Source organism: Dryobates pubescens, chromosome 42, assembly GCF_014839835.1.
Source record: "Dryobates pubescens isolate bDryPub1 chromosome 42, bDryPub1.pri, whole genome shotgun sequence".
Taxonomy (NCBI): Eukaryota; Metazoa; Chordata; class Aves; order Piciformes; family Picidae; genus Dryobates; species Dryobates pubescens.
The window spans coordinates 518,972-544,496 of record NC_071653.1 but is presented as its reverse complement, the minus strand read 5'-3'; the positions used below and the strand labels follow the sequence as shown (position 1 = coordinate 544,496).

The 25,525-nt window shown below is 51.1% G+C and overlaps 2 protein-coding genes across 3 annotated transcripts in view; one reads left to right on the top strand and one right to left on the bottom strand.

Moving 5' to 3' along the window:
* Positions 1-25,525, top strand: part of LOC128899265 (zinc finger protein 91-like) — a 385,675-nt gene that overhangs the window by 173,469 nt on the left and 186,681 nt on the right.
* Positions 13,857-15,780, bottom strand: LOC104308144 (E3 ubiquitin-protein ligase TRIM39-like). 2 transcript variants are annotated; one of them, XM_054177640.1, is made up of 2 exons: positions 14,914-15,269; positions 13,857-14,742 (listed from the first exon to the last, which is right to left on the bottom strand). In XM_054177640.1, the coding sequence occupies exons 1-2, from the start codon at positions 14,990-14,992 to the stop codon at positions 14,183-14,185; spliced, it is 639 nt and encodes a 212-aa protein (XP_054033615.1). In that variant the 5' UTR covers positions 14,993-15,269; the 3' UTR covers positions 13,857-14,182. The 2 variants fall into 2 exon arrangements, 1 of the variants encoding a protein (XP_054033615.1); XR_008463057.1 differs by lacking the exon at positions 14,914-15,269 and adding an exon at positions 15,726-15,780 and having other exon boundaries at positions 14,652-14,742.

Sequence of the window (25,525 nt, the reverse complement as noted above, 5' to 3'; positions counted from 1 at the left end):
AGAACTGAAAGTAAAATAAATGACCATTGGCTGTGAAAGGAAAAGGATGATGAGGTGTGTAGAATTAAGTTGACTACTAATGGGCACAGAGAGCAGAGGCATAAACAGTTCTTTCTCTTTTCTTCTTCTCTCACTTCTGCTTGCAACTTCTCTCTCTCTGTGGTAGCTTCAGGCTGTGCCTAGAAAATTTTCCTCAGATCTTGAACAGAAAGTGGTAGAATGTAAATAAATTGCTGTTGGGTGTAAGAAGGGAAATCATGGTAAGTTCTAAGCAATCCTTTGGACAGATAACAGACAGAGAATTCAGATACATAAACTTTCTTCCTCTTTTCAGCTTCCTTGCTCTGGGAGACACTGACTTGCTTCTGCTTTGTTTGCTGACCTTGGCTGCATTGTTTTGTTTTGCCTAAGTCTAACTAAACAATTCCCTGCTCTTTCTCGCATCCCCTTGTGTCCAGGGGGTTAGGGAGCGGGCAGGGAAGGGGAAGCTATTACCTGCCCTGGTTTGTGTCCAGAGGGGTTCTTGTGGTGTTTCTAAATTGTAAAGACCTGTAAATATTGTATATTTTGTACATATTTGTTGCATTTCATTGTAGATTGTGGTTTTGATTGCAAACCAGATTCATTTGCTCCCAGCTGAGCTTCTCTGGCAATTTCATGTTGGGGGGAATTTTCAACCCACCACTCTCTCTCTCATGGCCTTGCCAGGGGATCTCTGTTTTGACTCCTGTGAGAAGGAACAGGAAGGAGGAAGGGAGTAGGGGAGGAGGTGAACTGTGCCCTGGATCCATCCAGGGGGTTCTGAGAAGTTTCTGTGCTGTTTATAAATTGTACATATCAAATACTGTTCATCTGTTGTGTATTTTGTACCTATTGCTTGCATTTCACAGCTCTAGATTTTAGTTTGCTTGTAACTAGAGCTTCACTTGCTTCCATCCCAAACTGAGATAGGTCTGGCAATTTTGTGTGTGTGTGTGTGTGTGTGTGTGTGAATTCTCTCAAACTAGTTGGGAGGGGAAATTTTCAACCTATCACAACTAGCCCCTCACAGCCACCATTTCCAGCCCTGGCCTCTCACCTCAGCTTGCATAGGTTCTTTGGACATGGACTCAGTAGCTCAGTGTAGCAGTTTGGGCTGGGTGCCCTCTGCTGTGTTCACATGAGGGGGTACTTCCTGTGTCCAAAAGTCCAGCCCAGTGGGTGGACACAGGAACCAAGGTATTTCATCCCATAATGAGATGGGGAAATACTCTGAACATGCTGAGGTGAGGAAGGAGTTCATGGGGCCAGCTCAGATGTGGACACCTGAGGGAGCTCTGACATCTCTGTGTGTGGCTGTGGTTTGACTGAGCACATTGAGCAGTAAGTTGATGCCGAACCTGCTGGTCTGGACACAGAGAGCAGAAATGCAACCAACAGCCACGTGTGAGGAGGTGACACTGGCACAGGGGGGCAAAGTGGCCTGGAGCTGCAGAGCCAGTGGCTCTTTATTGCCATGTAGATGAATGTTACAGATGCACTTTCCCACAGCCTGCCTCCTTCAGCCACTGATTTATCTCCATTTCAGCAGGTGCCCTTCTCCCCAGCTGCCTTTCCCTGCATTTCAAAATGCAGCACTCTGCTGTTTTCTGCTCCCATCCTTTTCTCACACAGTTTGGAGGTGCAACATTGCTTATCACCTCCAGGGCCTCACAGACATGAAGGCCATCTAAACATTTGGTTATCACTTCCCTTTTGGGTTCCACATCTCCCCCTTCTTTGTTTTTTAATTCTGAGTCTATGGCATCCTGGTATCCAGTCCTGATTCAGATGTCTCCTGGTCTCATTTACACGTGGTCAGTCTCATAGCATAGGATCAGGCTTAGGTTGGTTGACTTCCAGCTTTGTAGGCACAGCCATCTCTGCAGTCAGCTTTCATTTGGCTGTCCTCATTGCAGGCAGGGGATTTCAGGTGTATGGACTTGTGGCAACCACAGGCTGCTTGGCCTGTTCTCCCCTCCTGGATGGCTCTCTTACAGCACAGAGATTCATGCCTCGTGCCGAGGTCTGGTATGGCTGTCTCCACCACTCAACACCTCTTGGGTTGCAGCCAACAGCAGAGCTAGAGGTTCTTCTAGCCAAGGCCAATCCAGTCTTGCCCTTGACCATGGGAGGAGAGGCTTGGTGGGTCCCAGCCCTTTCACCTGGTTGTTAACACAGAGCCTCACCTGTCTGATCTGGTGAGAAATGGCTATCAGGGTGTAGTAGTTTGGGCTGGGTGCCCTCTGCTACAGGGGGTGCTTCCTGTGTCCAGAAGTCCAACCCAGAGGGGTGGACACAGGAAACTAGGTATTTCATACCATAATTCTCTGTGCCACTATAAAATCCAGTTTGGGGTCTGGCACTTCCTCTTTCTTTCCTCGCCATCATCCAGTAATTGGGGGAGATGTCTCCTGGCCTTGGGCCTGGCTAGGGATGGGCAGTCTCAGATCTGGCCAGCTGAGACTGGCCTACCAGTGTGTGTGTGGGGGGGGGGGCGGGGAAGAAGGAGCCCTGGGGGTCTTGGGTGTACCATCAGGTGGGCATGGGATGTTTCTGGGTCTGCTTTGGGGTTTCTTTTGTCACTGCTGTGACAGTTTCAGGCTGTGCCTTTGAGAAATGGACAGTTACTGGAACACGCTGGCTGAATGTTTTGGTGGAAGAATGAAAACAAAGATAAGTTAAACTAATTTCATTGGTAGATTGGCAGAATGCAACTTTAAATTTTTAGCTTTAGTTTGGTTTGAGTCTCAGTCAGTTCAGTCTGTCTTTTTCAGTCTGTCTGTTTCAGTCTCTCTGAGCAACAGCTGTGCTGGACAGAGTTGACCTTCAATTAACTGAGCTAAGCAGATAAGAAACTAATTCTTGCATATGCTTTGAGCTAACAGAATTTCCTCCTCAGTAATTACCTTTCTCTCTCTCTAACCCTTTTTGGGAAAAAAGGGAGGTAGTGGGAGAAGGGGGGTACAGTTGGCGGGGGGGAACCCCTCTACTTGGAGGAGGGAAAGGTGTTCTGTATTACGTTCTGTGCTGTACATTTCTGTATATTTTGTAACTATTGTATATTGTGTATATAACCATCTGCATTTCATCCTGCTTGTAAATATAGCTCTTATCCATTTCTGCTTCTCCGACTGAGTTAGCCGCGGTTTCTTTGTGTGGGGGGGAGAACTGAACTTGCTCTCACCACCACAACTGTGCTTTTGGCTCTCTGTACACATTCACCGCTTTCCATTTAAACTTTCCATCACTTTTGCAATCCGTTTGTCTGAGTCATTATTTCTGCCCGTGGTGGGGAGGGGTCTGCCTCAATGTCTCGGTCCAGAGAGGGAAAGAGACTCAGTTCTTTTGAATATTCCCGTGTTGTGAAATTAGAGGCACAAATGAGGCCAAAATATCAACAGCTCGACTATTTATTACATAAATAAAGTGGATGGATCAGAAGGGGAGAGGGAGAAAATAGAGAAAAGAGAGAGAAGAGAACCAAGTAAATTTTTTTTGGTGATCTCCTGACTCATGCTTCACCCCCCACTCACCACTGAGAAGTGAAGCCCTTAGTTGCCCTGGGAGGCATAACCCTCCCCTCACCAAATGGTCCCACCAAGAGGGAAGCAGTGGCCTCAGCCCTCTTTTTAGGCTCAGGCCAGCATTTCACAATGATTTCTAATTTCCTCGTGGATACCCCATCAACCACTTCTTTTGGAATACCTTTCTTCTGACCCACCCCCCACCAATATTGCCGGGTATTCAAGTGTTCCCTGCCCCTAGCCAGGTGCCTACTACGAATATGGCGCAACTGGCCCTGGAGGCTTGGTGGGTGAATCGTTTTCACATGCCTCAAGCCTCTAGTTTGAGGTTTTTTAATTCCCTCAGGTATACTATACTGCCTGGCATAATCTAATAACTCCCTTCCCACTTCTTCCCATCTCCATGGCTTCCTGGAAGAAAGTGAGGTATCAGCTATTTCTTTTTGGATCTGGATACCTCTTATTTTAAGCGAGTCAGGGAGACCCCTGATCAAAGGAGGCATTCTGTTTGCATTCACCAGGAGAGAAAGGGGGGATTCAAAATGATGTTTTAGTTCTCTTTCATAGATCATTTGCAGGCATGCAGCCTTTTGCACATTCTCCATTATCTGATTCATCCCTCCCTGCAGAACTACAGGTTCCCCTCTCTCCTTTGGATCAAACCCCCCCTGCCCAATAGGCAGCTCACTGGGTAAGGCTCCCAGGGTCCACTCCTGTTTTTCGTGGTTAGAAAAACATTATCACCTCAATAGCCCATGGCTTCAGCTTCTGTTAACATAATCTGATCACCTCCAGTTTGTGAAACTCGCCACCTATATTCCACCTCAGATTCCCCAGCAGAGCGTGCAAATTCTTTACGAATTCTGGCCAGCAGAGTGTAGGAGAAAGGTGCATCTTTAGTTGTGACAGTGGGGGTAGTTTCCCCATCCTCATATAAAACTTCAGTTTTAATGAGAGGTCTGACATGCACAGCAGCTTCCTTAGCTGTTGTCAATTCTGCCCGAGGGTACACAGGGGCAGACTCCAGGTAATTCACACCCTGTTTTGAGTCCAAATACAAATTTTGCCTCCTCTCCTTTTCCAATTGAATTTTAAGGTCTGCCACTACGTCTTTCAGGGTGGCAACATGGCTTTGTAGTGACGAAACTAAGTCCTGCAAAGAGGAAATAGTTTTATCCTCCTGCTCATGCCATTCCTCTTTCTCCTTCACTGAAGCAGCTAAACAGGCGCCTAAAACCGCACAAATAAAACCTTTGCCTTTTCCAGCTTTTGCTTTTGCATCTTTCTGCCGAGCCACAATTCTATCAGCCACACTCCAGAAATTATGCCAATTTTCACAGGCCAAGTCAAGTACCTGTACAGATGGGCGGGCACCATGAGCTTCTAAAAGGTCAAAAAGCCTCTCACTCAGGGCCCTCTCTTTTGTTTCACAAAGCATTTCTTAACAGGGCACTAAGTTTCACGAGGGAGTCGGATCAAAAACACTGTTTGTACCAACAAAATCTTCCCTGGCAAAACGTACACTTTCAAAGGCTTACTCCAAAATAATCTTCTCCAGGAAAAATGCACAATAGATTTCTCAGGAGAGGTCACACACAAGAAAAAACAACCAATCTGGGCTTCTCAAGGAAGTCACACTATTTCCCTGAGAGAACCCACACTTGCAAAAGCTTCTCAGCTTTTGTACCTCAAATTTTCTGTTACACCAGGACAAGAACACTGTGATTCTTAAGGAAGAGTCACTCTGTTTCCCTGAGACAACAGACACCTGCAGAAGTTTCTCAGCTTTTGCTTCAATACTGGGCTTCTCGGGGAAGGCACACTTTCCCCGAGAGAATACACACTTTACAAATATCACCAAAACTGGGTTTCCCAAAACAGGGTACTGAGAATTCTCAGGGAGGTCACACTATAAAATCAACATTTGTACCCCAGTTAATCTTCCCCAAGAAAGCACACATGTTTAAAGCTTTTGAGAACTCCCACACAGTCTTTCTGAACACACACACACACACACATATTTTGGGGTTCTCAGAAATGCAGTAGTCTTGCTGTGATACTTTCACTGCATGGGAATCCTGCCAACTACGCCAATATTAATGTCTCAGTCCGGAGAGGGAAAGAGGCTCAGTTCTTTTGAATATTCCCGTGTTGTGAAATTAGAGGCACAAACGAGGCCAAAATATCAACAGCTAGACTATTACATAAATAAAGTGGATGGATCAGAAGGGGAGAGGGAGAAAATAGAGAGGGAGAGAGAGAGAAAAGAGAGAGAAGAGGAAAGGAATTATATTACCACACCCCTCCCCCCTCCCCAAGACTGTTCGAGTCTGTGGAGGAAAGGTGCTGCAGGAGTTGCTGCCTTTGTAGAGAAATGGTGCTGAGGCTTTGGCTGCAGAAGAGATGTGGTGCTCTGGGCAGCCTCTTCAGCTCCATGAGTTGCAGCAGGTGGATCTTAGGACATGGAGAGAGGGTTCAGTCTGCTTCTTCCAGGCTCCATGGCCTCTTTTCTCCAGAGCAGCATTGTCCCAGACTTTTCCTTCTCAGCAGCATGGTCCTTCTCCTGTGTTTTCCTTCATCTCTGTTTTTCTTCTCTTAAACCAGTAGTTGCTCAAGTCTTTTATACAGTTTTTAGTCCTTAGGTATGTGTCCAAGTATTGTCCCTCAGGAATTCCAGGGCCAGGAAATAAATATCCAGGTATAGTTCCCCAGGAAATCTTTCTGTGCATTGCTGTGTGTTTGGGCAGGGGTCTAAATGGAGGGGGGAGGCCTCCGCCTCCTCCTTCTCCATCTACATGCCCCCACACTCATTACACATCAGGAAACAGGTGGTGAATCCATTGTCTCACCATTTCCAGGGTACTTGATGGGTGGAGATTATCTTGTTTTATGCATATTCCCGAAGGTGGCCTCGGTCCACTGTTGTGAGGCCAGCTGTGGTCCAGTGATTGATGTTATCTTTTGCACCTTCCAAGTTGTTCCAGTGGCTCTGCCCAACACACATCAGCTATTGTCTGGCCAAGCAGCAAGTGATTTTATCTTTGTTGAGTCACACAAGGAAAGAGAAGCTTAGTCTCTCACACTCAACCCATCACACAGGGCAAGGCAGAGGCAGATCCAGGTGAGCAGAAGAGCCACATCAGGGTGTAGCAGTGGTTTTGAAGCTGCTGGTGGCTGTGGGCTTCCCAGGGGTGTTTCACCTGACCATTTCTGCATGGTCAGCTGAGGTGCTGAACATTGCACAAGAAGCATTTCAGACCTTAGCAGTATCCGATGGTGCAGATTCTCTCCTCCTCACCCAGCACAAAGCTCTCCTTAAACTGAATAAGGGAGAGACTCAGACCATGTTTTGCTCTCATCTGCTATAACTTCTGGGAATGCTACAGGATCCTCAGTTCTCTGTGCTTCCTTAAAACATGCACACCTCAGCCCCTGAGATGCCTCAGGCAGGGGAGGAGAGCTTGAGTAAAAAGCTCAGCCAGGCTGCTGAGCAGAAGCAGCAGGGGGGCTGGAGGCACTTGTTGATTCTCCACTGGTGTCTGCACTCTTTCCATCCCAACTCTGCTCCTCTGGAGAAGCTGTGGGAATTGTATCTGTCTGCTGTGTTATGATTATGATTAATGAGAAACTAATAAGGCCCAGGGCTGGCTCCTGGGCTGGTCTGCATGGAGACGGTGAGGACAAACTTCTCCCTCTTGCAGCAGTGGAGAGGTGATGGAATGTAGGCTAGTCAGTAGGCAGGCTCCCTTCGCAGGACTTAGGTGGCTCACTCTGGATGGCAGTGAGTGGTCCTCTGGGTTTGGCCCAGTAGGACCAGTAGGGCTGGTCCCTGGACAGGATCAGCCCTCACAGCAACCTGCTTTGGGGCTGGCAAGGACAGCCCCAGGGAAGAAGTGTGGCTGTGCAGAGTGGCAGCTTCCCCTTTGCTTGGCTTGAAGGAGCAGGCAGGACCCTCTTGGAGTGCTCCTGGCTTGGGAGCACAGGGCACAAACAGTGCCCTGGATTTCCCTGGGGTTCACAGGGCATGGAGCAGCAGCAGTGGCAGCTCCTCTTCTCTCCCACAACGGCAGGGTCACACAGGCATGCAGCTAGGTGCTGCTCCTGCTTTATGCGAGCCAGTATGCACAGCTGTGGCTTGTTGGTCTGCTGCTTCAGGCTGAGGCAGGCATTTGGGCTGCCGGACCTGGCTAAGTCCCTTCCCTGGCAGCTGGGCGATCTTATCCTCGGAGGTCCAGTCCTCTTGAAGACATGATGGGTCCTTCAGACCAGTGAGGCTGGCAATACAACACTGTAGCTTCTCAGGCTCCCAGCAAGGGTCCCTTCTCTGGAGATACTCTCAGAGCTGAGGCTCAACAGGCCTGGGCGGATGCTGGCTTCTCCTCATCCTGCAGAGGCCACTGGTTTGTGTGCATGTAGGAGAGAGAAGACTTAATAGCAATGGCTTAATAGAAAATGTTATGGCACGTAGGCAGAGAGCTTGGTAGCTCAAGCAAAGAGAAGGAGGACAAAGGCTGGTGAGAGGCTTTGAGCACAAGCCCTATGAGGAGAGGCTGAGGGAGCTGGGATTGTTTAGCCTGGAGAAGAGAAGTTGCCCTCTACAACTACCTGAAAGGTGGTTGTAGACAGGAAGGGGTTGGTCTCTTCTCCCAGGCAACCAGCACCAGAACAAGGGGACACAGTCTCAAGCTGTGCCAGGGGAGGTTTAGACTTGAGGTGAGGAAAAGGTTCTTCACTGAGAGAGCTGTTCGTCATTGGAATGGGCTGCCCAGGGAGGTGGTGGAGTCGCCGTCCCTGGAGGTGTTCAAGGGGAGATTGGACGTGGCACTTGGTGCCATGGTCTAGTTGTGGGGTCTGTTGGGACAGGTTGGACTTGATGATCCTTGGGGTCTCTTCCAACCTTGGTTATACTGTGATACTGTGAAAGAGAAAGAGAACAACTTGTTTACAATTTGGGGTAATACTTAACAGTTTCTCAAGGCTGGATTTGGCCCCAGCATGCAGACTCCCTGTGCACTTTCCTCTTCAAAAAAGAAGGATAGAAGAAGAGGAGGCACCAGGATCTTCCCCAGATCCTTGCTGCTTTTTCTCCACCTGGACTTTTGCTGCACACAAGCAGAACACCAAGAGTGAAAGAAAAAAGGGTCCAGGAACTCCAGGGAGGCAGCAGTGGTGGAGTTACCACTGAGCTGTGAGCAAGATAATGGCCCTGGTCCAGCCACCACAATGAGCTAAGATACAAACTGAGACCAGGTGGGAGCAGGACCATGGCCGCAAGGGGAGCCAAGTGGCCTCGCGTTGGGCCAAGTGGCCAAGACCTGCGGAGCTGGTGGCTATGTACTGGGACATGTGTGAATGTTGTAGTCCCACTTTCCACAGCCTATCCCCACCAAGCTCACTGTTTTATCTCTATTTTAACAGGTGCCCCTCTCCCCAGTGGCCTTCCCATCTGTTTCAAAGATGCAGCACTTTGATATTTTTTACTCCCATCCTTGTCTCACAGGGTATGGAGGTATAGCTTCTCTTCACAGTATCACAGTATCACAGTAACTAAGGTTGGAAGAGACCCCAAGGATCATCAAGTCCAACCTGTTCCTCTTATCACCTCCAGGGCCTCTCAGACATGAAGGCCATCAAAACATTCTGCGATCACTCCCTTTTTGGGTTCCAACCCCTCTGCAGCCATCTGCTCAGCACAAGCAGGTTGCCTTACTGCAAGTATGTGGCAAAACCAACAAGTTATGACCTGGTTATGATTTATCAGCCAATCAGCATTTCTTGAGAGTGAGAAGGAGATGAAGAGGTTGGATCATAGTAGCCCTTAATCATTAACCACTTTGCACTTCCCAAGGTCTTCAGCATAATGTGTTATAGTCAAGCAGCCACTGAATTCCAGAGTGGAGAAGGACAAGGCTGACACTGACTGACTGCAAGGGATCCTGAAGTCAAATCAGGATCACAGGATCACAGGATCACAGTATAACTAAGGTCGGAAGAGACCCCAAGGATCATCGAGTCCAACCTGTCCCAACAGACCTCATGACTAGACCATGGCACCAAGTGCCACATCCAATCTCCTCTTAAACACCTCCAGGGATGGGGACTCCACCACCTCCCTGGGCAGCCCATTCCAATGATGAACGACTCGCTCAGTGAAGAACTTTCTCCTCACTTTGAGTCTAAACCTCCCATGGCGCAGCTTGAGACTGTCCCTATGGCTGTGCCTGGATGGAACCACAAAACACAGTAACAGAGGGACAGAGCCTGCTGGGAGTGGGAGACAGAAACCTCACCCTGGAGACAGAAACCTCACCCTGGTGACAGCAAAAGTGTCTGTCCAAACACACAGAGAGGTGCAGAGGTGGCTGGCAGAGAGGCTGCCTGCAGTTCAGTTTCTTTCTGCACAGCTCAGAGCAAACACTCACAAAGCTTCAGCATTCTCAGCAGAAAAGAACTGAGCCCTGAGAAGTCTGACTTGGTCCTGGCTCTTGGTGCAGGTTGCTCCTGAGAGACGTTTGAGTGGGAGAGATGCTGGACACAGCTGCTGCAGTCTGGGAGATCCAAGGGTCTGACTTAGGGTCACTGTTCCTAGGCCTGAGATTGTTAGCTTTTTTTAGGTATTTCTCTGCTCTGGCCCAGCTTGGATGTAGAACCAGCCTGGCATTTTCTGTCAGTTCCACAAAGCCACTGCTTGCTGAGTTATGAAGTTTGATCTCTCCCCACTGTTGGCCAAAAGTACATCTGCACTGGGCTGTTACAACACAGATACAGCTGTGCTGGGCTGTCAGGAGGTGACAATAGTGAGAGCAGTGCAAGGCTGGGAAAGAGACCTCCTAGTGCTGGGGTTCTGTCTTCCCCAGTCTCTGCCTGATTTATCCTGGATTGGTTCATGGTCTAGGAAGGTGGGGGAGGGGGAAGGGGGTGTGGAAACAACATCAGATCTCAAGTGGACTTCGAGTGACAGGGGGACAGTGCCACCACAGTCCACCCTGTGACTAAAGTCCATTGATCTCACCCAGAGTGGCCATGTGTTGGTCTCTTGCCTCTGTGCCTATGAAGAGAGGATGCCATGGTCCAATCAGAATGGGAAGGAGATTTGGTGATTAGTCAATGTCCAAAGTCATCTTCATTGTGGTTCAGTGACATCAAGCACGCAGGAACCATGTCTGAGGGGGACATTTGCAGCAGGGTGACTGCCTGGCGACCCTCCAAACTCTGACATGCAAACCTATGTTGAACAGCAAGCACAGAGCAGAGCAGGCAGGAAAACTCACAGTGGCTGTGACACCAGGGGCAGTGTCCCAGCTGCTGCTGGAGGCCATCCAAGCAGGACTTTCCTCATTAGGGTTCTCCACCCCTCTTGACCCACTTTAACACTCCATGCATTTCATTAGTGTCGTGGTGGACTGTGAGCAGAGACCTTTGCCCTTCTTCTCCTGGTGGTGCTCACTGTATGGTGATTATTAGTATGTAATAGGTGGAACAAGTAATAAAAAGATTAATAACTTTATTAATAAAGAAATACCCAGGGGAAATGTTAATAAAACCTATTTCCTGGTTGGCAATATTCAGCTGTGGAGCAGATCCCTCCCCAGCAGGAACATGGAACAATTTAAATCACATTAGCAAACCTGCAGACACAGCAAACAGTAATCTAAACTGTAAAGAAAAAAGAGAAGAACGTTGACAACCTGCCAGCTGTGCCCACAGCAGGGGTGAGGGGGGCTCTAGAATTCTGTAGGGCAACAGAGCTTTGAACAGATACTTGTAAAGATCCAAGCTCGTAGCTCACTCACTGCAGATCACTTCAGAGCAGTACCTTCAGTCTCAAGGTTTATAATCCACAGACCCTGGCACCCCGTGGCACGTGTGGGGATCGAAACAACACCAAAATAGCCTCAAACAGGCAAAGGCTGCAGGAACACTTTCACTTTCTCTTGGGTCCTGCAGCTAGTTGCTGAGGCACACACAGGGTTTATCTCCAAAGGCTTTAGAGCTGAAAGCTTTGTAGCTGTAATGGGTTAGGGCAGGCCCCCTCCCCACCATGGGCAGAAATAATGACTCAGACAAACGGATTGCAAGTGATGGAAAGTTTAAATAGGAAACAGTGAGTGTGTACAGAAAACCAGAAGCACAGTGACAAGACAAACCCCAAAACAAACCCAGAAGCATCCCATCCCCACCTGAGGGTGCACCCAAGACCCCCAGGGCTCCTCCTTCCCCCTCCCCACTGCTAGGCTAGTCTCAGCTGGCCAGATCTGTGACTGCCCATCCCCCCCCGTGGCCTTGGGCCTAGCCAGGCCTATGGCCAGGAGACATCTCCCCCAGTTACCAGGTGGCGGAGAGGAAGGAAAGAGCAAGTGCCAGACCCCGCCGTGGATTTTATAGTGGTGCAGGAATTATGGTAGGAAATATCTAATTTCCTGTATCCACCCACTGGGCTGGACTGCTGGACACAGGAAACACCCCTGTAGCAGAGAGCACCCAGCCCAAACTATGGCAACAGCAGAGGTTGCTGCCCAGGCTTGCAGGGCTGTTGGCTTTGTAGCTTTGCCTGCTTGGAGAGGTTCCTCAGCTGCAATCCACACAGCAGTGCTTCTGGCTTCTTCCAATGAACCCAAACTGTCCTGTGGTCTCGGCTCTTCAGGGGTTTGTCTCCCGGCCCGGCAAGATGTCTGTCTGCTCCTGGGCTTTACAGCGCGTTGCTGCAAGGAGCCTTGCTCTCTGTCTGGGGAACCTGAAGCACAGCTTGGATTCCAAGCTGCAAGGCAAGCAAGGATTGGCTGCCAGGACTTGCAGGGTTAAGGCTTGTGGCTTCTCCCAGATCTTGGACAAGGCAAGGCAAGGCACTAACTCTTTGGGCTAGCATTTATAGATTTCCCAGGACAATGCTGACAGTGACAACAAAGATTAAGAGATAAAAACCTGAGCCTTTAACCTATAGAATCAGTTTCCTCTAAACATGGCCACAGGCACACACACGTGGCCCACTTGGACCCTGTGGCATGCTCAGACAAGCCTGGGCAACATGGGCAATCTCCTGAAACACCAGACCTGCAAGCCCCTGACCCGTTGTCTGATTCAGAGCATTTTTGAGGCTTTTGTCCCTGCAGGACACAGGGCTGATGAAATCAGGGTGGTGGAGGAGCTGCTGGATCATAGTGAAGTTCATTCCAGTGATTGTAGGGTGTAGTTCATAATAAAACCTGCGATCAAAGACACATGGGTCGGTTCTCCCGGTATGGGAACCGACCCACCGGGCAGCTCCCAGGAAACCCAAGTCTTTGGGTTCCGGGGGGAGTATGGTTGCAAAGCTGAAACTTAAAGGAATTGATGGAAGGGCGCCACCAGGAGTGGAGCCTGCAGCTTAATTTGACTCAACACAGGAAACCTCACCCGGCCTGGACACGGACAGGATTGACAGATTGAGAGCTCTTTCTTAGTTCTTAGTTGGTGGAGCAATTTGTCTGGTTAATTCCTTTAGCCAGATATGGCGACGACGGAGGTTCTTGGAATCAATACGGCTGACCAATATGATCGGGTATTGATCCTTTATTGTTCCAGTATTGCAGGCCTATGGCTCAGGCCTATGGTGAAAGCATGGCACAGTAAAGCATGGAAGGAGAGGAGACAGGACAGGCAGAAAAAGAAGAAGTGTGTAGCAAGGAAACCGCTACAATTTATATAACCTTGGTATGCCTTGTTGGCATGGACTCATTGGTCCCCTATGAGTGACCACACATCACACTATTGTAGATTATTGGTCCAACTACTGATGACACGCGAGGTTTGTTGATGCAGGTGCATGTCCTGTTGTCGCTCCAGAGGAACAGCCTGCCAGATACCAAACCCCATTTGAAAGGACACCTTCTCCATAGGTGATTCTTGTCTAGCCCTGCAGAGATCCAAGCAGAAGAGGAAGCCCCTCTGGGAAAATCTCTGGCAGTGCCAGGGGTAGGTCCCACCTGCTCCAAGAGCTCAGCAGAGCCAGAGGAGACCTCACTGTCCAGCAGTTCTTGCTCCCAGGCTCTCTGGACCAGGCAGGGTTCATCAGGGTGCTGAGTGCCAACTGATGCTCTGCTCCCCAGGATCAGTTGAGACTCAAGAGCTGTGTCCTGGCTGGCTCACCAAGCTGACATAGTGCATTAACTTAATGACCCCACACCAACATGACCACTAAGCAGTATCCTTTATTACATCACACACAGCCTGCACTGGAGCTCTGCAAAAGGCTGGGAGCCCTGAGCAAGGCAACCACACTGCTCATGGAAGGCTGAACAAGACAGATGCATTACGAGGCTATAAACTTCTTTAAAGAGAGAAAGTCCTTTCACTTCCTGGTCTTGGATGCTTTCCAAACACCTTGCAGTCCTGATCCTCTCTTGCCAGTTGTTTCTTCTCATTGGTTTGTGGCCAGTTTCACAGCTTCCAAGCCAGAGACTGCTTCCCTGTGTCTCTCTGCAGCTGCAATGCTATCTAAGCCCAAGGCATTACCATTACCCAGCTTAACTGAAACTACTTCTAGTTGTGTCTCAAAACCTATTTCCTATGCTACTGGAGAAGCTTTTTCTAACAGAAAGAAAATAGAAGAGGAAGCAAAACCATTAGGGAGTGGCCTTCCTCCAGCACAATGCACAGAACTAGTCATCATCAGCAGTGTGCTGCACTATGCTTAGAGGCTCATCCTCAGGCGTTCCAGAAGTAAGACCTGTGGAGAAGAAAGGAAAAAATTTCTCTGCCTGGCTGCTGCCCCCAGCAAGGGTAAAAGTGTGCAGAGCTCTTTTCTTACCGACATCGTAAACCGACAGCTGCTTGGCTGAGACGTCCAGGAAGAGCCCAATCTTTTGTGGCCTCCCACCCACACTCAAAGGGGACCATGGCTCCACAAAGGCCCAGCAGTCTCGCCCATCTACAAGCCCTATGGCCCAGAAGCCATTCTCAGGGGACAGAGTCAAGGTCCCTTTGCGAGTCACAGACTCCCGCGCAACACCCAAGGTCCAGCTTTTCCTCCTGCCAACATCCACTTCCCAGTAGTGCCTGCCCGAGGTGTAGCCTTCCTTTGCCAGCACAAACAGGTGGCTGTCAAACCTCAGAGCATTCCTGGGAACATCCCTCAGGGCCCCAGTGTCTTTTACACTCTTCCCCGCCTCAGAGATCTCCAGTCTGGGGTGAGCTGTGTCGGCATCCAGGGTGACATCCCCTGCAACCACCAAGTCATGCCATGAGGAGCAGTCAGCACAAGCTCTGCTTTGCTGAGACTTTCTCCTCTGTGTCCTCATCCACCTCTCCCTTGCTCTTCCTCCCCCTCCATGCTTAGGTGCACCTGGCAGCCTCTTGCCCCAGGGGACCTCCAGCTTCTCTCCTCCCATACCTTCCATGTCCCTCCCTCGGGCTGCTGACCAGGAATTGCTGGGGGGATGGCCTGAGGAGAAGGACCAGGAGCTGGCCATGCAGCTCCTCCTTGGCAACACCAGAACTACAATAGACTTTTACAGGCCTGAGGAGCTGCCATCACAATGGCCAAAGGAAGTTCTGTGTGACAGAAAGGGAGGAGGAAGCCAGAGAGATCAGGGATCAGGCTGGCAGGCAGCTGAAACCCACCTGGCAATCACTGCAGACACTCAGTGGCCAGCAAGAGCTGCTAAAATACAGACCCAAAGAGTTCAGTAACTGCTGAAAACTGGTGTGTGGGAGCAGAGCCTGCTGGCAATGATGGTGGAGGACAGCCAAGTGTTGAATCAGCTGGACACAAGTCCCATGGCTGTGGAAATGCAGGACCAGCAGCTGGAATTTGGGTGGGGGTCATGGTGAACTCCTTAGCAAAGCCTGAAGGAGATTTTCAATCTCATCTCAACTCAGATTTAAAGACTAAGGAACTGAGCCTTCAGTGGAGCAAGAGCAGCTGCAGGCACTTCTCCTGAGCCTTGAAAGAGGGCAAAGCCAGGAGTGGGAGGCAGGGCCTGAAGCAACCAATGCTGGTTGACCATCCCTCTTCCCCACAGCTGGGATGGCTCCTGTCAAGCACAGGCAGGGGCTGTGGCAGCACACAACCAAGTCCAAAGCTCTCAAAGAATCCCTGCCCTGAGCATGTTCCTCAGCCAAGAGCTCTCTGAGCACTGGGAGCTGCCTGCCAGAGCTGCACTCCCAGCGAGTGCTCAGCTCCACCATCGCCCTGCTGCTTACCTTGGTAGCGCTGGATCCTGAAAAGCTCTGTGGGAAGAGAGGAAAGCAGCCATGAGTGGATTTGCCAAGGCTAGCTCCAGAGTGCTGAGACATAGCCCAGGCTGCTGAGCAAAAGCTTCTTGTTCTCCTCTAGTGCTGTGCTGCTCGTGTGGCAGGGGAATAGGGAAGAGGACTGCAGCAGGACACCTTTAGCACAGATCAGGTGACGGAGAGCCCAAGCTACAGACTCCCTTTAGAGACAAGGGAGGCAAGAGGGACCTCGAGCACCTGCAGTGTCCACCTCAGCACGCAGGCATCTCACTTGCATGGGACACAAGAGCTGCTCCCCAAGAAACACTTGCATCACTTGTGAGGAGGTGCAAAGGATCTGCTAGTAGGTTCCTTTGATTGCCCACCAGGGTTTGCTTTCAGAGAGAGAAAGGTCTGCTGGGGCCCTCAAGACAAGGCCATGGAGCTGCTGGAGTGGAGTGAAGAGGATCAGGGGCCTGGAGCACCTCTCCTGTGCAGACAGGCTGGGAGAGCTGTGGCTGCTCAGCCTGGAGAGGAGCAGCTCCTTCAAGCTGCATTTCAGTATCTGAAGGGGATGTATAGGCAGGCTGGGGAGGGGCTGTTCGAAAGGTGTTGTAGTTTGAGCAGGGTGCCCCCTGCTGTGTTCACTTCCTGTGTCCAGAAGTCCAGCCCAGAGGGTGGACACAGGAAATTGTATTTCTTACTAGAATTCTTTGCACCACTATAAGATCCAGTGCGGGATCTAGCACTTCCTCTTTCTTTCTCCTCTGTCAGCCGGGAACTGGGGGAGATATCTGCTGGCTTTGGGCCTGGCTAGGCCCAAAGTGTAGTGAAGGATGCTTATAGTCAGGATTGTGCCCCAAACATTTCTGGAACATACTCCTCTGAGTGTTAACCCTCCTTTGTTTCTCCCTCCTTTCTGGGGGCAGCAGGGGGGATCCTGGCACCACAGAGTCCAGGTAAACAGCCTGCCTGGGTATAGCACATACTTACACCATATTTGGTAGGTGTTAGTCCATTGGTTAATCTTGCGTTAGCAACAGAATGCTCATTGGGCCAGTATTCCCTGGGGCAAAAGGTAAATAGGGGTCATTTGGTAAATGAGCCCCCTACATCGTGTTGGAGCCTGTGAGTGTGTGTGTGCCAGTGCTGCCACAGTCCACCTTGCCTGGGACTCAAGCCAGTGCCCTAAGAGACCTCACGCTCCTTTGCCACCGTCACCCAGCTGCGTGCGGTGCCGTGGAGAGTACCCCGTGGGATCAACCACAGCGCAATCCATTGCTGCAGGAGAAGCGCCAGTAGCCTGTGTGAGCCAGCGTCACTGACCTGCCACAGCTTCCCCTCGAGCAGGGAACCTGTGTGTCCTTGGAGAAGCAGCAGCCACGCAGTGCAGCCATGCGGCCAGCGCCATTTCCTGTCTCAGTCTTACAGCACATCCGTGCCATGTTCTCTGGACTATAAACATTATCAAGGGGAGACTTCATGAAGTTCTCAGCTTGTAAGTCAAGCCTTTCTTTATAGAGTTTCCAGTTAAGGTAGCGTTTAGATTGCTCCGGGTGGAGTGTTGCCGGTCATTGACCAACCCCTCCCCAGCCACTTTCTGAATTAGTTTTGATTCTAAGTTCTGTGAATTGTTTGATTCAATTGCCCATACACAAACATTCTGTAAAGACAGTTTCACTAACTGAATATCGATACCTGTGAAGGGTGACTGTAAATACCCCTTACAGAGTTTGTATATATATATAAAATAAACCTAACATATATTTTCATTGATATATTTGCCACTCATTTCTGAGGGCATATTCACAACATTAATGGCGCAGCGAGCAGGGTTATCCAATAAGTGACTACCTTTACAGAATGGGCTATGTGATGAAACGATCCGATATACAATGGGCTATAGAAAATCTGACAAATCCGGACCAAATTACTATGAAATTAACTGAATAAGTGATCGAGCTATGCGCTGACCCAACCACAATAACCAAGGAAAGAGTTACTGTGATTGGGCCTTGCATAATGCGAGCACAAGATGAATTTACAGCATTACAAGAAGAGATTAAAAAACTCGAGCTAAAAAATAACTTCCTGGAAAGAGAGTTAGGAAAGGCTGAGGCACAAAATGGTAAACTTCATGATTTATTAACGTTGCAAATTAAAGAAAGCAACGCTACTCTCAAGGCATTAGCAGGATCAGACACAGAATCTGTTTCAAACCTCCCTGGGATCTCCCAGCCATCTAGCCCCGAGGAGCCCCGCGGCCGCGATGTCGCGCCTGGACTCAGATCTCCCAAACCGTCCTTTTACAAATTACCCCCACCGCAGTCTCGCGGAAAGAACTTAAAAGTAGCGAATCCCACTGTAGCGCAAGACTTTAGACCCACGGTGTCCTTGGAGCTGCCGACGCTCCAAACAGCGAGTCCCGATTCACCCGTTCAGCCCAGCATGTCAGCAGCAGCGTGCGAATTAAATCCGCCTGCTAGTAGTGCTCTAAGGAGCAAAGTCTGGGAAAAATACCGGAGCTACTGCACACAGAGAAACCCGTCTGACCGGGGCGATACGGATTACAGTTCGGAAGACGAACCCGTACTGAGCAAAGCCGTGTATTTACGTCCCATTCTTAAAGAGCAATTTAAGATGGCTCTTTAAGATGGCTGCCGCAGCCGAGGGACAACAACTACCTCCATTCGCCCGTACAGCGGAGCAAAGCTTCGAGAGCTGCAGGAGACGTTCGCACGAGAACCAGATGAGTCGGTAACAGACTTTTTGTATCGCGTTATGGAATTGGGCGGGGATACAATTATTTTGGACTGTAATGAAGCAAAAGGCTGTTCATGGGGCCATGAAGTATTTTTGGGGATGGGTCCAGAGGGATACCACTCGTTAACTTCCCGTATCGCTCACTGGGCTGGAAGTTTAGACCCTATAGATAGAGATGAACCAACAGAAGTGAGGGTTACAAGTTCGGCTGAACTCACTGCCACGATTAAAAAATTGGCATGCGTTCAAGCAATGTACGATCGCGGGGCATATTCTTCCCCACTAGATGCCCCAATTAACCCAGTGCGACTCAAAATTCTAATCCGAGGTCTGCCGCCGGGTCTTAAAAATGTATGTGATGCCAAAAAGGAGGAAATTGAACGAGTAGTTGAAAGGAATAATGCCTGGGAACACCACTTAACTTGGGAAGAGCTCCTAATGGCATTATCCCACAAGGGCCGAGACCTGGACTATTCTGACCATACGCCCACGACCAAGACTCCCAGCAACAGACGCCATACTGGATTTAAAGGCAACCACGCGGTGACGCCGCAGGGGAAGAAGTAGGAAGTGCACCACACTAAGGCATCCCCTACTGCGACTTCTGCGATTTCATGCAGCAGCCCGGAGTCAGATCGCAGTCACTCGGGAAGTCCCAGAGGGAGAAATTCCCACTGCTGGAGAGATAAACAGCGTACTTCTAAGAGATCCTTCTCACCCAGAGAGAAATGGTATCGACTAGCACAGTCTCTGAATGTACCTGAATTCGTGATAGCGCCATTATCAACAGGACTGTTAAAAGGAATAGTGCTGGCCTTACAAAATAAATCTGGCAGCTGGAAAGAGGACAACTACAGAAGTGGTCGCCGCGGCAAGGGGAAGGATGGAGCTGGAAGCAGCAATCCTAAAACTGTTTCACCCAGCAAGGATGCTAACCCCTTCATACCTCGCCTCCAGGGCCCAGATAAAAAGCCAAAAAACTAGACACAGCGGTGACTGTTCCAGGCCTCACTCATCGCTTTGTTAACACTTGTCAATGGTCTGAGGATCCAGAGCCTTTCATTTTGATTCCCACTGGACCTACTCGAACTGCTGTAAAATTCCTTATTGACACTGGGGCACAGATCAGTGTTTTGAATGTGCAACAAGCCAAATGCTTGAGGATCTTACCATCCCGCAAAAGGATAAAGATACAGGGTGTTACAGGAATGCCTCATACATGCCATTTAGCCAAAACAAGGTTGTGGCTTCCTGGCGACAAGCGGAGTACCATGGTAGAAGTTGCCCTGAGTCCGTACCCAGAGAACATCCTTGGATTTGATGTTTTAGCTGGCAAACGGTGCCATCTCCCTAACGGTACCCTGTGGTGCTTTGGCTCCTATGGAATAGGAGCAAAAGGGATCAGAACTGCTTGGGTAGGCACTCTCCAAATTGCTCCACCCTTACCCAAATCACATGTGTTGCACAATATTCCCTACCAGAAGCAGCCAGACAAGGTATCACTGAGGTGATTGCAGACCTGGAAAAGAGACAAATCATCACCAGGACACACTCGCCCTATAACTCACCAGTGTGGCCAGTGTGACGGACGGTTGCCGGTCACTGACCAACCCCTCCCCCAGCCACTTTCTGAATTCGTTTCGATTCTAAGTTCTGTGAATTGTTTGATTCAATTGCCCATACATAAACGTTCTGTAAAGACAGTTTCACTAACCGGATATTGATACCTGTGAAGGGTGACTGTAAATACCCCCTTACAGAGTTTGTATATATATATAAAATAAATTTGACATATATTTTCATTGATATATCTGCCGCTCATTTCTGAGGGCATATTCACAACAGTCATTATTTCCCTTTTGCATCCAGTGGTCATTTATTTGACTTTCAGTCTGTGCAGACAGGGCCTGGGCTAAAGTTCCCCTTCCAATGGTATAATGGGTTGGGGCAGATCCCCTCCCCACCACAGGCAGAAATAAGGACTCAGACAAAGGGATTGCAAAAGTGATGGAAAGTTTAAATAGGAAAACAATAAAAAACAACAATGAAAGTTTTACAGAGAACCACAAGCACCGTGACAAAGAGAGAGAGATTCCAAAACACTCCCAAGAATGTCCCATCCCCACCTGGGGATACAGCCAAAACCCCCCAGGGCTCCTTCTCCCCCCTCCAACCCAGCTTTGGGCCTGGGCAGGCCCAAGGGAGGTGGCTCATGCCATTTTACCTAGGCACCAGTGAGAGAAGAAAGAGGAAGTGAAGACCCCCCCTGGACATTTTATAGGGGAGCAGGGCATTATGGGAATGGAATACCTGGTTCCCTGCGACCACCCCCTGAGCTGGGCCCACCCCTTGGGACCTCCCAGGTGCAGTCTGTGCAGTGGCATCTGGGCCAGCACCCAGCCTGAACCACCACAAATGGCAACAAACCCCAAAGGCAGCTGAGCCCCAAGCCTGGGCCTTGCAGACAAACCATTGCTGAGTGTCAGCCAGAGCCTCCTCCTCAGCTCATCTTTGACAGGTCAGTGTCTGCTGTCCCTGGTCAAAGCTGAGCCCTTCACCAGCTGAGCAAAGGTCATCTCTGATCCCTAGGCTGCAGGCAGGGTGCAGCTTTTCTCCTGCCATGAGCTCCACTCTGGTGCTGGGCAGTGGGCATCTGGCGAGGGTCTGCTTGGCTTCAACCTCTCTGGAGCATCAGAGCTCCCTTGGCACCTTGGTACCTCCAGCACCAACACCTTGCCCCGAAGGGGAGGCAGGGCCTGGGGGCAGAGGAGGGATGTGGGGGCAGAGGAAGGCTGAATTTCAGCTCCAGTGCCTCAGTCTTCTGTGCCTTTTCCTTCCCTTCTGCAGGTGGAATTTCAGCTGTCCTGTGTCCCTGTCCCCCTTGGGTGGCTCAGGCAGGTAAGTGTCTCTCCCCCTGCCCTGAAGGCTGTGCTGCTGTGGGGCTGCAAGAGCAGCACTCTCTTGCCTTCCTGCAAGCCCTGCACACAGGGCCCTGCTCATCCCCCAGGTCTCCTCAGGGGCAGGCAGCAAGGAACTGGAGGCATTGGCAGCAGGGCTGTTCCCTGCAGGGCCCAGGGAGGAAAAGACAAGGGCCAGGGTGTGTCAGGTCCCAGCCATCCCTGGAGCAGCTGGGAAGGATTTTGCCCCAGGTGGACAAAGAAACCTGCCCCAGGTGGGCAGAGAGACTCCCAGGGGGAGGGGTCCCCGGGTCAAGGTCTCTTCCACTCCCCCTTCCTGCCCACAGCCTGTTTAAGGGGAGCCATCTGCCTGCCTCTGCCTCTTGCCCCTGCCCCTTGCCTGCCTGAGACTCCTCTGTGCTCCTGCAGCTGCCCCATGGTGAGTCCTGCCTCCTGCTGCAGCCACTCTCCTGAGGGCTGCAGCCAGGGACAATCCACAATTACATCCAGAGCCTTCTGTGCCAGCTGGGCCTGCTCTTGTGGTGGCTTTTTTCATTGACCCTTCTTCCTTACCCCTTTGTCACTTCCCTTTCACTCAGATCCTCTCTCTCTGTTTTGTTAAACTTTGCTTTTGACTTCCAAATGGTTTCCAGGCTGTTCCTTTCCTGACTTTCACCTCTCTTTTCTCCTGCCTAATTTGCTTTTGTCCTCCTGGGAGAAAGGGAGAGGGGAGGCAAATCCAAGTCTGTTCCATTTGGGCTTTTGGGCTGCAGGGAAGCTGAAAGCACAGCAGAGGGTGACAAAGTAAAAGGGTTGGGAAGGAGGGAGTGAAGCTGAGGGGGAGGCTGGGGGCAGCTGAGTTGAATGTGGCTTTGGCTTCTCCCCAAGCTGCTTGCTTTGAAATGGTCACCAAATTCAAGTGATCTTCCCCAGGCTGAGTCTGCAGTGCCCACGATGGCCACTGCCTGGAGATCTCCCACTCTTGGTGGCCACCCAGCAGCTTTGCCCTCCTGTTTCTCCCCCTGTGCAGCTGAGGAGGGAGGGAGCAGCTTGCTGTGCCTTTGGCAGCCAGCCAAGGTCATTCCACCACTGTCCTTCCTCTGGAGCTTTGCCAGGGTCCCCTCCAGGCTTGGAGCTGGTCTCAGAGCTGTGCACGTGGCCAGTGCTGCCCTTCCTCTGCCTCGGGGGGAAGCAGCTGGGCTGAAGCAGCTTCTCCTGTGCTCTGCACAAGCACACAGGACCGGTTGTGAGCAAGGAGAAGGATGGGCATGGAGTGAGGATTCTCAGAGGGCTCCCTGCACCTGAGATGGGACAGGGACCTGCTGGGAGTCCATCAGAAGGTGTCACCAACTCTGCCCTCTGATCTCTAGCCCTGAACCCACCACAGAGTTTTTGGTCACTCTTTGACCCTTGAGGAAAGGCAAAGGAAGGCAGAAGGAGCAAGGAGATGTTTGGGACACCTGGTAAGACCTTGGTTTGTTCTCTTTGGGCAGGGGTGGAAAGGCAAAGGAGTCACTGAAAGCCCTGGGTCCCTGGGAGGATGGAGTGGGACCAGGAGGGATCTGTGTGTCCCAGGAAGCTGTTCCATGCACTCTGTTCCTTCCTTAGGGAAAGGTCTTTGTTCATTTCCTTTTCCATTTGTGTTTTCCCTTTATTTTTGCTTTGATGTGGATGAAACATCTCAGGGGCTCTGAACCTAAATGGCCTTTGAAACTTCAACCCTCCCAAGACCTAGATACGTTTGTTGAGTCCCACTGGTCTTGCCTGGGGACATCCTTTGGAGCCTCTGGGCTCTGGCTCTGTGCAAGGCCAGGGGAGGTCAATCCCTCTGAGCAAGTCACCTGCAGGTTCCCTTCCAGAGCACAGCTGAAGCCAAGGCCTTTGGGGTGGGAGGAATTTGGTCAGAGGGAGGGGCCTGCTGCACCTGAGGGCTGTGAGGCCATTCAGAGACCTGGGCAGACCGAGAGCTGGGCAGAGAGGAACCCAATGAGGCTCAGCAAGGACAAGTGCAGAGTCCTGCAGCTGGGAAGGAAAAATCAACTGCAGCAGGGCAGGCTGGGAGGGGATCTGCTGGGGAGCAGCCCTGTGGAGAAGGACCTGGGAGTGCTGGTGGGCAACAAGTTCTGCATGGGACAGCAGTGTGCCCTGGTGGCCAAGAAGGCCAAGGGGGTCCTGGGGTGCATTAGGAGTGTGTCCAGCAGATCCAGGGAGGTTCTCCCTCCCCCTCTACACTGCCCTGGTGAGACCTCACCTGGAATATTGCATCCAGTTCTGGGCTCCCCAGTTCAGGAGGGACAGAGGTCTGCTGGAGAGAGTCCAAGGGAGGCTACCAGGAGGGAATGGAGCACTGCCTGGTGAGGAGAGGCTGAGAGGCCTGGGGCTGTTTAGTCTGGAGAGAGCAGAAGCCTGAGAGGGATCAGATCCATGTCTATCAGTAGCTGAGGGCAGGAGGGAGGGCACAGGGACAGGCTCTGCTCAGTTGCACCCTGGGGTACATGCAAAGAGCTGGGGAAGGTGGGACTCTGTGAGCTCCTCTCCCATCCCATGGGAAGAGGAAGATACTAATTATTCTGAACTCTTTTGCAGGAAATACTTCACACCGTACTTTCAGTTTCGGTGAGTGCCAGGAGGGACCAACAGCACCTAGGAACAAGGAGCCGGGGGGCTCGCTCCTGCGGCGCCGGGCGGCCCGGGGGGCTTCCCATGCCTGAGGGCCCCCCACAGTCAGATGAAGCCAACTGCCCACTCCAGAAATGGCCACTCTCAAAGGCCTCCAGCGAGTCCTTAGTTATGTTGCACACCCAGGCAGGTGTCTGGGACTCCAGGCTGCCAGTGTGCAGAGCTGCCTGGGCAGGGAGCTTTTCCCAGCACAGTCTGGGCTCTGCAGTCCCATCCTCCCCAGGTTCTAAGGCAAGGAGTTGCCCTGCCCCTGCTCTGGCCAGCTGGCATCTTGGCAGGGCAGTGTTCTTCCCTCAAGGAACACCTGGCAGGGAGCATGGCCTGGGCTCCTTCTCTGGCTGTGCCTTTGGGTGGTGGGGAAGCAGTGGGCTTCCTTTGCTGCTGCTGGGAAAGGAGGAGATGAAGTTCCATGGAACAGGGCCTGGCCATGCCCCTGAGCACAGGGCTCTGCTGGGAACACTTTGAGCAGGCAGAGGGCCAAGTGAAAACCCTTTCCAGGTGGCACCTTCAAGGTGCAATTGAGTCCCTGTGAGGTGAAGATTTCTAAGGGGGAATGAGGAGAGAGAAATCCCCCACAGGAGAGCCCTGGGAAAGATGCTTTAGCAGGGGCCTTCAATCAGAGCTCTTGGGCATCTTCATGGCAGATAGATGAGCTCCAGGTACCTGAAGGAGGTACCAGCAGTGTCCCAGTGAGACAATGTTTACTTCACAGGAAGTACCACATCAGAGCCCTGGAACCTCTCCCAACAAATGGGAACTCTACAGAAAGCTGTGCAGGACATGAACCAAGCTGTGAGCACATCCTCTGCACCTCCTCAAAGGGGATGGAGAAAGACAAAGCTCTTTCTTGTGGAGTAGATCACAGAACTGTCAGGGCTGGAAGGGGCCTCAAGGCTCATCCAGTTCCTACGCCCTGCCATGGGCAGGGGACACCTCACAACAGAGCAGGTTGCTTACAGCCACCTCCAGCCTGGCCTTAAACACCTCCAGGGATGAGGCTTCCACCACCTCCCTGGGCAACCTGTGCCAGTCTCTCACTACCCTCATGGGGAACAACTTCTTCCTCACAGCCAATGTAAATCTCCCCACTTCTACTTTTGCTCCATCCCCCCAGTCCTATCCCTTCCTGACACCCTCAAGAGTCCCTACCCAGCTTTACTGGAGCCCCCTGCAGATCCTGGAAGGCCACCAGAAGGTCTCCTGGGAGCCTTCTCTCCAGCCTGCACAACCCCAACTCCCTCAGTCTGTCCTCATAGCAGAGCAGCTCCAGCCCTCTGCTCCTCCTCGTGGCCCTTCTCTGGACACCCTCCAGCACCTCCAGCCCCTTCCTGCAGTGGGGGATGGAGCAGTTCTTGTGGGCCCTGTCCCAGGGCCAGCTGCCTGCTTATGTGGACACTGCAGGTGCTCAAGGCCTCTCTTCTCTCCCTTGTCTTTGGAAGCAGTGTGTAGCTT

Bases quoted from the DNA above. Each gene is read 5' to 3' on its own strand.
- LOC104308144 (XM_054177640.1), bottom strand. From the start codon at position 14,992: ATGGCCAGCTCCTGGTCCTTCTCCTCAGGCCATCCCCCCAGCAATTCC. The intron at 14,743-14,913 runs GTATGGGAGGAG...TGGTGGTTGCAG, and splicing joins CCGAGGGAGGGACATGGAAG to GGGATGTCACCCTGGATGCC.